Source organism: Nyctereutes procyonoides, unplaced genomic scaffold, assembly GCF_905146905.1.
Source record: "Nyctereutes procyonoides isolate TBG_1078 unplaced genomic scaffold, NYPRO_anot_genome, whole genome shotgun sequence".
NCBI classification, from domain to species: domain Eukaryota; kingdom Metazoa; phylum Chordata; class Mammalia; order Carnivora; family Canidae; genus Nyctereutes; species Nyctereutes procyonoides.
Window position 1 is genome coordinate 24,504 of NW_026574966.1, and position 12,072 is coordinate 36,575.

General features: G+C 42.1%; 2 protein-coding genes and 1 pseudogene across 2 annotated transcripts; 1 reads left to right on the forward strand and 2 right to left on the reverse strand.

Annotated features, from left to right (window-relative positions):
* Window positions 1-263: 263 nt before the first annotated feature.
* On the reverse strand, window positions 264-901 carry LOC129507548 (60S ribosomal protein L10-like; annotated as a pseudogene).
* A 949-nt stretch (window positions 902-1,850) lies between these two features.
* NANOGNB (NANOG neighbor homeobox) lies at window positions 1,851-2,312 on the reverse strand. The gene is made up of 2 exons (XM_055321634.1): window positions 2,043-2,312; window positions 1,851-1,934 (listed from the first exon to the last, which is right to left on the reverse strand). The coding sequence occupies exons 1-2, from the start codon at window positions 2,310-2,312 to the stop codon at window positions 1,851-1,853; spliced, it is 354 nt and encodes a 117-aa protein (XP_055177609.1).
* A 2,696-nt stretch (window positions 2,313-5,008) lies between these two features.
* LOC129507341 (growth/differentiation factor 3-like) lies at window positions 5,009-9,306 on the forward strand. The gene is made up of 2 exons (XM_055321733.1): window positions 5,009-5,081; window positions 8,477-9,306. The coding sequence occupies exons 1-2, from the start codon at window positions 5,009-5,011 to the stop codon at window positions 9,304-9,306; spliced, it is 903 nt and encodes a 300-aa protein (XP_055177708.1).
* The last annotated feature ends 2,766 nt before the right edge of the window (window positions 9,307-12,072 follow it).

Below are 12,072 nucleotides of genomic sequence, written 5' to 3' on the forward strand. Positions count from 1 at the left end.
ATTAGGAACTGGTACCTTTTTTTTTAAGATTGTATATCTATTCATGAGAGACACAGAGAGGCAGAGACACAGGCCAAGGGAGAAACAGGCTCCTCAGGGGGAGCCCCATGCAGGACTCGATCCCAGGACCCCGGGATCATGATTTGAGCTGAAGGCAGGCGTTCAACCACTGAGCCACCCAGGTGTCCCCCTCCCCACCCTTTTTAAAGAAGAAGTAGGATTTATTGACAGACATGAATAGGGAGGGGGCAGTGTCCAGGTTCTCATGAGTGCAGAGCCCACCATTTTTCCAGGGGGCCATGAGTAGGGATATATTTGACCCTACAGCCATCTGGGATGAGCGGCTTTTCAGTCACCATGTCTTCAAATCCGTCCACATTAAACTTAGTAAAGCCCCACTGCTTTGAGTTGTGGAGATTCTGGCAGCCAGGGAACTTGAACTTGGCCCTATATAGGACCTCAATCAGCCACTCCTTGTCTTTCAGTTTGGTACAGATGGACACGATGACGTGGCCAGTGTGGGCCCTTGGCCACTGTGCCCTGGGGCTTCCCAAGGCACCTGGCATACCTTTCTGGAACCTGTCAGCCTCAGCACAAGACAACACCTTGATGTAGATGATGTGGAAGGGGTGGAGCCTCACTCGGATGTGAAAACCATCTTTGCCACAGCTTTTCACCATGTACTTGCTGGAACAAATATGGGCAGCCTCCGGAGCTTCAAAGACTGCACATATCCATCAGACACTATCTGGCCACATGGTGGGAACTCATCCAATTTTGCCTTCTTCTGCCCCACATCAAAGATGCAGATTTTGGCATCAGGGGCACCTCTGCAGAAGGGAGATTTTGGATATGACCTATTCTTCCAATACTACTAACACCTGGCGGAGCAGCAGCCCATGGCGGCACCAGGTTCTTCAGTGGCTGGGAAGGAAAAGAGAGGAACTGGTTCCTATTGGTAAAATCACATTTCCCAGCAGTTCAGTTTTCTCATTTATGGTTTAGAATGATGATCAAGTTGAGATAATGCATTAAAAATTGTGATCCCAGGATCCGGGATCAGGTCCCGCATGGGGCTCCCTGCAGGGACCCTCCTCCCTCTGCCTGTACCTCTGCCTCTCTCTGTGTCTCTCGTGAATAAATAAAATCTTTTAAATATATATATATAAAAGACACTTTCAGGTATTATCTTCAGTGATACTTATCTTTATTCTGGGACTTCAAGTCATATTCAGCCCCTACAGCTACCACAAATGCAGCAAATCCCTATTTGAATAATGCACCAAAGGAAACATTGTTTGCAAAGCCAGCCAATGGTTGGCTCCAAGCTTCCTAGCAGCCCCATGGATCCCTCGGCCTGTGTGCAGTCAGCTTCTCCTGGACAGATTGAAATGGTTTTCCTTCTGTCTTCCACTGTTTATAATCTGGAAGTTCCAGTTTAATAGGACAGCGTCTGATAGCAATCTGACCTCTCGTAGCACTTAATTTTCAACCCTCCAGCCAGAACCAAAGGGAAACGGTGGTGTATGAAAAGTTTTTGGGGTATCTGAGAATTATGGGACACAATCTGTCTCTAAAAGTCAATATAGGGACGCCTGGGTGGCTCAGCGGTTAAACGCCTGTCTTTGACTCAGGGTGTGATCCTCAGGGTGTGATCCTGGGGTCCTGGGATCGAGTCCCACATTGGGCTCCCTGCATGGAGCCTGCTTCTCCCTCTGCCTCTCTCTCTGTATGTCTCATGAATGAATGAATGAATAATAATAATAAATAATAAATAAATTAAATAAATAAAAGTCAATATGTTCCTTTTTTACTTCCTTAAAACTTAGTGTTCTACATATAAAACAATCTTACCTCTTGGATCTTTTCTTATATTTCTGCTTGTACATATCTTCATTGTAGCTCTTCCTCCTTTTATGAAACCATTGATTTATCTAAAAAAGTGAAGTTAGGGAAATGATGAACCAAGGAATAAGGTCACTGGTTTATATGGGTGATAGCACTACACAGGTGACTTTCAATAAAGAAACATGTTGTCATACCTGTTCTACTGTCATGTTAAATTCAAATGCCAGTGATTGGCTATCTCTTCTTGTGGGGCATTTGTTTAACTTAAACATTGCCCAGAGAGTGTCCATGAGGGGTTTGCTGACAAATCGTTCCCGGGGACATTGTTCTTCCTTTTCCTCTTCCTCTTCCAGTTTTTCTTCTACTTCCACTTCTTTTTCTTCTCTTTCTCTCCATTTTTCTTTTCTCCTTTCATCTTCATGATGATTCCTATTTGATTGCTCTGGATATTGACCACAAAGCATAGCTGGTTCTTTCTGTATAGCAAAATCTGTGGAATAAAATCAAACTGCAGCTAAATTTGACTTTTAGATCATAGTCAACATTCTTCAGTGAAAGAATATATTTGATTCTCATAAAGTAACAGTGTTGTCCATTGTTGGAAAAAAGAGGAAAGGAAAAGCAAAATTATTAAAATCAAAGACATTCATAAAAACATCAGTTTAGGGCAGCCCTGGTGGTGCAGCGGTTTAGCGCCACCTGCAGCCCGGGGTGTGATCCTGGAGTCCCGGGATCGAGTCCCACATCGGGCTTCCTGCATGGAGCCTGCTTCTCCCTCTGCCTGTGTCTCTGCCTCTCTCTCTCTCTCTCTCTCTCTGCTACTCTCTCTATCATAAATAAATGAAGAGCTCATGGAGCAAACTGAGAAGGGTGGGTAACCCGAAGTTTAGTGTTTGCAGGTGTTGCTCCACACCCAGGGCAGGGAGATCTGAGCACAGAACACACTCCCTGCCAACAATATTGCCAGAACCCCTAGAGTCTGCTGCTGAAACTGCCCAAGCCTGTATAGCCTGCAGCCTTGCATTGTTAGAGGGGAGCTTTCCAGAAACAGAGATAGAACAATGGCTTCTCCCATTTTCCTGTCTTCCAGTCTCCCCCAGGACTTCCTCTCTTTGGTCAAACACAACCAGAATCCAGCTGCCCACGGATTCCAGGAAGTACAATTTACAGGGGTCTAGTCCTCTGCAAAACAGAGCAGAGCACAAGGATAGATGCTCTGTTTCCATTCCACTGAAGAATGGAAATGGAGCTGAGGACAGGAGAATAATTGGACCACTCACCTTTTGGGTTTTGTCTTTATTTTTGTTTGTTTGTTTATAGCAGGGGAGAGGGAGGGGCAGAGGGACAGGGAGAGAATCTAATGCAAGTTCCACACCCAGCACAGAGCCTAATTTCAGGATCCTGAGATCATGACCTGAGCTGAAATCAAAAGTCAGATGCATAACTGACCCAGCTACCTAGATGCCCTTAGATTTTTTTCTTAAAGATTTTATTTATATGAGAATGAGAGAGAAAGAGAGAAAGCACACAGAGGAAGAGGGATAAGCAGACTCCCCACTGAGCAGGGAGCCTGATGCAGGGCTCAAACCCAGGGCCCTGTGATCATGACCTGAGCCAAAGGCAGATGCCCAACCATCTGAGCCACCCAGGTGCTTCTAGATTTATTTATTTATTTATTTATTTATTTATTTATTTATTTATTTATTATTTATTCATTCATTCATTCATTCATGAGAGACACACAGAAAGAGAGAGGCAGAGACACAGGCAGAGGGAGAAGCAGGCTCCATGCAGGTAGCCTCATTCGGGACTCGATCCCAGACCCCAGGATCATGCCCTGAGCCAAAGGCAACCGCTCACCTGCTAAGCCACCGAGGTGTCCCTAGATGGTTGTTTTTAAATAAAATGAGACAAGTATCTGTCTCCCAAACCCTAGAGAACACGTTAGCTCTCTGATTGTCCAAAGCATCCCTTTATTTGGCTTGAGATGGGCAGTGAGCAGCAAAGCACAACAAACTCCCGTGTTGCTGAAATCGAAATACTGAATAACCTTTTTTTAATCTCATGGTTATCCTGTAACAATTGTGTCGATGTTTTGCACTGAGGATGCAAAAGCAGAAGTGGGGAAGATGCTGGTGCCTTCCCATGACTGGAAACAGTGGTACCAAACTTTACTAAGACTTACTGTATAGTTTGCTACCATGCCTGCACAGTACAACTAAGTGCCACTGTCACTAAGGAACGTTTCTGACTGTAGTAAATGGAAGGATGTGTAAAGTGCTCTAAGTCCAGGCAGCTCCAACCCGGGCTCTGGTTAGCCTTACCTTATTCTGGACCCAGATACTTAAGAGAACAGCAGGAGAAGTCAGGCCTTGGGATCCCTGGGTGGCGCAGCAGTTTGGCGCCTGCCTTTGGCCCAGGGCGCGATCCTGGAGACCCGGGATCGAATCCCACATCGGGCTCCCGGTGCATGGAGCCTGCTTCTCCCTCTGCCTGTGTCTCTGCCTCTCTCTGTGTGTGACTATCATAAATAAATAAAAATTAAAAAAAAGAAAACCTGGAAAATCATTCTTGATGCCATTAAGAACATTATTCAAGGTAAGAAGTCAAAATAAATATTAACAAGTTTTGAAGTTGATTCCAATCCTCATTGGAGGATTTTGAGGAGTTCAAGACTTCAGTAGAGAGTTATTATAGATGTGGTTGAAACAGCAAGAGAACTAGAATCAGTGGTGGAGCATTAAGATGTGACTGAATTGCTGCCATCTCATGATCAAACTTGAATAAGTTTTTTTCTAATGAAAGAACAGAAAGAGCAAAGAAAGTTGTTTCTTGGGCAGCCCAAGTGGCTCAGCGGTTTAGCGCCATCTTTAACCCAGGGTGTGATCCTGGAGACCCGGGATCGAGTCCCACATCGGGCTCCCTGCATGGAGCCTGCTTCTCCCTCTGCCTGTGTCTCTACCTCTTTCTCATAAATAAAACCTTAAAAAAAAGTTGCTTCTTGAGATGGAACCTACTTCTGTTGAAGATGCTGTGAAGATTGTTGAAATACAGAGGACTTAGAATAGTACATTAACTTAGTTGATAAGGCAGCAGCAGTTTGAGAGGATCGACTCTAATTCTGAAAGTTCTGTAGGCAAAACGCTATCAAATAGCATAGATGGATGCTACACAGAAGTTGTCCTGGAAAGGAATTGATGAAGCAAACTTCATTGTTGTCTTCAACATTGGAGGCCAGACCATTAGCCAGTAAAAGTATTACCACTGGCTGAAAACTCAAATGGTTAATATTTTAGCAAAAAAGTATTTAAGGCATATAAATTTTTTTTAGACATAATGCTTTTGCACATTTAATAAACTAAGTATAATGTAAACCTAACTTTTATAGGTACCGAAAACCAAAAGATTCATTTGACTGGCTTTGTTGTGAGACTTGCTTTATGACAGTGGTCTGGTCCAAACTCACAACTCCAAGGTATGTTTGCAAATAGTAGAAAGAACAAGAAAATTAAGTGGAAATATTTAAAGGATGCATAGGAAAAAATATAAACATAAAGGCAATCCAAAATACACAGGACTGGACTCCCCAGGGAAAACAAAAGGGATGGAACAGGACAATTATGAGGAAAGCCCTCAGGAAACTAAATGAAACAAAGAACACACCAAGTTCAAGAGGAAATGATCCAAAATGGTCCAAACAGAGCTATTTGAGGAGCCATCTTTAAAGCTAAAAGACCCTTTTGAACCATCAGGCAAAAAGAGAAACAGGTGAAGGGGTGGAGAGGGGGGAGGGGGAGCAAGCTGGCCTCAGCTCTCATTAACACTCAGCATTTACAACATTTCAACAATGCTTCTAATTAATATCCTTGAGCAAAAGGAGACAAGTGGTCAAGAAAAAAAGAACAGTTTGAAATATTAAAGACTTCAGGGCACTGAGTCCTTTCTGAAGAAAGCACTAGAGAACAAGTGAGGAGTAACTGGTTAAGTACAGAAAAGACACAGCAATGAGCGTTACATGTATGTAACCGCAGGAAAAAGGACTTAATTTTAAAAAAATTTTAAGGAAAAAGGACTTTAAAAAGGGACAAAAATAGATATAGAATAGCTGTTTCCTGGGATCCCTGGGTGGGGCTCAGCGTTTTAGCACCTGCCTTTGGCCCAGGGCGTGATCCTAGAGTCCCGGCATCGGGCTCCCTGCATGGAGCCTGCTCCTCCCTCTGCCTGTGTGTCTGCCTCTTTCTCTGTGTATATCTCATGAATAAATAAAATCTTAAAAAAGTTTCCTATGAAAACTTGAGTTCAGCAAGACAAAGCTGAACAATATATAATTTAATGGACTCCAATTCAAATTAAGAGGTAGAGAAGACAGAAGGGTAAGGAAGGAAAAGAGGGGAAAATGGAGTAATAATCACTGTTTGCATTAGGAAAATAGGTACTAAAAGTAAAAATGTTAATGAAGTCATATGAAATTTGAATTCTCCTAAATTCCCAAACTATTACACACATACAAATATAGCTGGCATGATAAAGGGAGATAAAAAAATCACCCACCGAAACATTTTCAGATGGTGTTAGACCACAGAACCTAAATCTTTGCTGCGTAAGTCACAAGAATGATATAGAAAGGCTGAATATAGGCAAAAAAAAAAAAGGCTGAATATAAAGGAATTGTATAATTTTTGCCTAAGTCTCTTAAATGACTCATTACATAATACTCTTGCTCAAGTTACAAGTTTAAGTACTTGAGGTTGAAGGGTTGTAACATCTGAAATTTACTTCCAAATACCTCAGTAAAAAGTGTTACGCATGGCTAATATCTAGAGGAGTTGTGTACATAAGCTTATTGCTCTAGCCTTGGGAATGGTTGAAATTTCTTAAAAAGCTAAAAATAAGTATAGGGGCAAGCTGGCTAGCCCGGTTGGTGGACTCTTGATTTCAGGGTTGGGAGTTTCAGCCCCACTGAAGTAGTAGTTTACATTGGGTGGAAGTTAATTTAAAATATTTTAAGACTGTATTTGAGGAAGATAGTGAAGAAGGACAAGCAGCGGGGAGAGGGAGAAGCAGGCTTCCTGCTGGGAAGGGAGCCCAATGAGAGGCTCATTCCCAAGACCCCAAGATCCCCAGCCGAAAGCAGGTGATGCTTAATTGATTAACCCAGGGACCTGTAAAAATAAGGCAACAAAAAAAATAGAAAGTGACACCTGTTCTATATTGCAATCAGTGAGGAAATCTAATATAAAATCCCTTAACACCTGATAAGATTATCATGAAAAAAAGTTCATTTTTTAAAAAGTTCCTTTATTTATTCATGAGACAGAGAGGCAGAGACACAGGCGAAGGAGAAGCAGGCTCGCCATGGGGTGCTCCATGTGGACCCAATCCCAGATTCCAGGATCAGGACACCCAACCCCTGAGCCACCCACGTGCCCAAAGAAAGGAACTTAAGAGGGAAGATGAAGAGGCACACAATAGAGCATTTGCTTTAGGCACAGGCAGTATTTCCATCTCACATCAGCCACTTCTTACGTGGTTTGAATGGGCTTAATGAATACAGAACACATACTGTGTGATCTTGTTCCAAGTTTTTTTTTTTTTTAAAGTCCTATCTTTGGAGAGAACTAAGCTGGAGGGTTTTTTTTTTAATTTATTCATGATAGTCACACAGAGAAAGACAGAGAGGCAGAGACACAGGCAGAGGGAGAAGCAGGCTCCATGCAGGGAGCCCGACGTGGGATTCGATCCCGGGTCTCCAGGATCACACCCTGGGCTGAAGGCGATTTACTTGAGAGAGAGAGAAAGAGCATGAAGAGAGATACGGTGAGAAAAGGAAGCAGACTCCTCACTGAGCAGGGAGACTGATGTGGGGCTCAATCCCAGGACCTGGGATCATGGCCTGAATTAAAGGCAGGCACTTAACTGAGGCACCCAGCCACCCCCAGCCTAGAATGTTCTTTTTGTTGTTATTGTTAAAGATTTTCTTTATTTATTCATGAGAGAGAGAGGCAGAGACAGAGGCAGAGGGAGAAGCAGGCTCCATGCAGGGAGTCCAATGCCAGACTCGGGATCCCGGGATCCCGGGATCACGCCCTGAGCGGAAGGCAGACGCTCAACCGCTGAGCCACCCAGGCGTCCTGATCCTTTTTTTTCCCACCTAGAACGTTCTTAAACATTTTTGTGCCATGGGTCCCTTTGGCCTTTCTTTTGAAGCTGATGGACCCCTTCTCAGAGTAATGGCCTACATACCTAAAATAAAATATTTAGAATTCCTAAAGAAATCAATTAAATGTTACAATACATTTGTAAAAATATTTGAAACCAAATGTGTGTATAGTAACATACATGGATGCTAGAGTTCCGTGAAAATAAAGAAGTAATTCTTTTTCCCATCCAAGTTCATGGACCTTCTAAATTCTATCCAGGACCCCTTGGGGACCTGTGGCTGTGAAGATAAGAAACTCTGGTCTCAAGTGAGGAGTGAGAGAAACAAATCCTTCCAATGGTAGGGTTTGAGTAACTCATCATTTTCTGCCCTTATTTTGATATCATATAACACTTGACACTTCTATCATATAGGTGGATATGAAGTCAAATATGTTATGGTGACTCTCCCATCTCTGTTCCAATCCAGGTCTCTTTCTTTACTCCAAGAAACGTCCCCAAGCCTCCTCTTGCTTCCAGAAATTCCTCTACTTTAACCTCTCTGCCATTAAAGATAAGGAGCTGTTAACAATGGCCCAACTGGGCCTGGATTTGGGGCCCAACACTTATTATAAGCCAGGACCGGAACTGCAGTTGGCTCCGTCCCTGGTTCAGGAGCCTCACGGGTGGGGCCAGTCCATCCCTAAACCAGCTAAAATGCTCCTATTACAGTCAGTACCATGGCCTCGAGGTGTCGTCCACTTCAACCTGCTGGATGTGGCTAAGGATTGGAATAACAACCCCAGGAAGAACTTAGGTTTGTTGCTAGAGATACTGGTGAAAGGAAACAGAGACTATGGGGTGAATTTTCAGCTTCAGGACACCTGTGCCGAACTGAGACAGTCCCTTCATGCTTCCCTGCTGGTGGTGACTCTCAACCCTGAGCAGTGCCACCCTTCATCCCGGAAAAGGAGGGAAGCCATCCTTTTCCCTAAGGCTTCTTGCCAGAACCTCTGCCATCGTCACCAGCTATTCATCAACTTCCAGGACTTAGGTTGGCACAAGTGGATTATTGCTCCCAAAGGGTTCATGGCAAACTACTGCCATGGAGATTGTCCTTTCTCACTGACCACCTCCCTCAACAGCTCCAATTATGCGTTCCTGCAAGCCCTGATGCATGCAGTTGACCCCGAGATCCCCCAGGCTGTCTGTATCCCCACCAAGCTGTCCCCCGTTTCCATGCTCTATCAGGACAATGATGACAATGTCATTTTACGTCATTATGAAGACATGGTGGTTGACGAATGTGGATGTGGGTAGGCTGTTAGAAATAGAAGGAGTGCCCTTACAGTAAATCTAATAAAATTAGAAACTTGGTTTATGACTTCTTGGATTTAAAATAACAATATATTTATGTTTAAAATTTGTCTTCTTGGAAAATCCATCATGATTAATGATCTCCCTAATTACATACACACACATGGACACACACACACATTCAGCCCTAATGATCTGTCATGATGTAAATAGGGAGATATTAAGTATAATTTATGCTAATAAATTAGGAACTGTCTTCCTAGAAAAAAAATAACAGAGTCATGATGCACTTGACAGTATGTTAGACTCTAGATAGGAGACTGGCATTTATTGGTGGCCTATTATGGGCAGGCATTATCCTGTGTGTTACCTATAAACATCATTACAGGATGTTTCTTGAGATAGGCCTTATTATTTATACTTCATAGATATTGAAGGTGAATAACAAATTTCCCTAAAGTCATCAACTTTCCCTGGCAGATCTCACAGGCTAACAACGTTACATTTTTTTTAACAATATTACTTTAAAAAAATATATTTTTATGAGCACCTGGGTAGCTCAGTTGGTTAAGTAGTAGACTCTTGATTTTGACTCAGGTCATGATCTCAGGATCCTGGGATTGAGCCCAGAGTCGGAATCAGGTTCCACGCTCAGGGGGGAGTATACTTGAAGATTCTGTCTCCCTCTTCCTCCGCCCCTCCCCCTGCTCATCTACACACACTCTCAAATAAATAAATCTTTAAAAAATTATTTTGAGACAATACAAAATAATAAGAAAAATATTATCAAAACTGTACCTGATATCTACATTTCCTTCTGGTCATTTATTGTTATATATGATTATTTTTAAAAGATTTTATTTATTTATTCATGAGAGAGACAGAGATACAGGCAGAGGGAAAAGCAGGCTCCTCACAGGGAGCCTGATGTGGGACTTGATCACCGGACCCAGGATCATGCCCTTTGCCAAAGGCAGATGCTCAACTGCTGAGCCACCCAGGTGTCCCGTTATATATGATTTTTATAGCTCAGATCACACTGTACATATAATTTTTTAAAGATTTTATTTTATTCATGAGAGACACAGAGAGAGAGAGAAGCAGAGACACAGGCAGAGGGAGAAGCAGGCTCCATGCAGAGAGCCCAATGCGGGACTCCATCCCAGGACTCCAGAACCACGCCCTGGGCCAAAGGCAGGTGCTAAACTGCTGAGCCATCCAGGGATCCCCTGTACATATAATTTTGTATCTTCCTGTATTCAACATTATCATAGGACTTTTTTTCATATCACCAACATCTACATAGTTCTTTTAATGGCTGTATTATATACAATTAGATGATTATTTAGATACATATTTTACTTAAGAAAGTTTATCATTGGGCATTATTATATTGTTTACAATTTTCATGGTGGAATACTGTTATGATTCTTTGTATATCATTGTCCATATCTTGTCCCCACTTAGAAAAATTTTAGACATGGAATTACAAAGTCAAAGGCATAAATTGATTTCCATAATTAATAGAAAATATACTGATATTAAATATGCATATGATGTAGGGTAAAATGCAAAATTCACACAGACTTCAAGTACAAAACTCTAGACTTTGTAGGATACTTGGAGTTGTAGCAGGAAGTAGGAGTTCACTCATCTTTCTTGTTGAGAGAACTAAAGCAGAAGTTTGTGAATCACTGCTTCATTTAGTCCCTTTTTTAAGATTTTATTTATTTATTCATAGAAACACAGAGAGAGAATGAGAGGCAGAGACACAGGCAGAGGGAGAAGCAGGCCCCATTCAGAGAGCCCGACGTGGTACTCGATCCAGGGTCTCCAGGATCATGCCCTGGGCTGCAGGCGGTGGTAAACCGCTGAGCCACCGGGGCTGCCCAATTTAGTCCCTTTTTTAATGCCATTTGTCACTATCTTATGTCAACTTCACCACTCTCACCTGGATTATTGCCACAACTTTTAACTGAATTGTGGTTTTATTTTTAATTTTTTAAAAATGTCAATTATTACAATTTAACTATATTACAAATACACATATAGATGCCCACATAATATTCCCAGTCTCTTTTCCCATTCTCGTAATGAAACCACCATCCTGAAGTTGATATATTTTTTAAATATTTATTTATTTATTTATTTATTTATTTATTTATTTATTTATTTATTTCAGAGAGAGAGAGAGAGCACAAGCATGAGCATGGGGAAGGACAGAAGGAGAAGCAGAGTCCCCGCTGAGCAGGGAAGCTGAGGTGGTACTCAATCCCAGGACCCTGGGATCATGATCTGAGCTGAAGGCAGATGCTTAACTAACTAAGCCACCCAGGCACCCCACTGAAGCTGATATGTCTTTCCCATTCTACAATTTGAATACATGTATTTGAAATCATAAATAGATAAATCATTGCTGCATAAATATGTAAACTTTATAGAAACAATATTGGAGTATATTTTTCTACAACATTATTTCCCTCTACTATTTCACGTATAATTAATTTTTCCCCCTCTGCTGAGTCATAATCCATTACATGTATATTTCACAATAGATTTATCGATTATTGAACACTGGAGGCATTCAAACAAACTGCTACAATCATTTCAATAGGATGGACACAAAGTCTCCTTGCAATCGCCTTGTCCAGCTGGGACTTCCTTGTAGCACAGCAGTGAAGGGGTAATTATAAGGAGAAGGGACTACAGAGCTTGGAGCAACTCTGAATGCATATCCTTGAACACAAACAGAACTGGTCGATAAAAAGC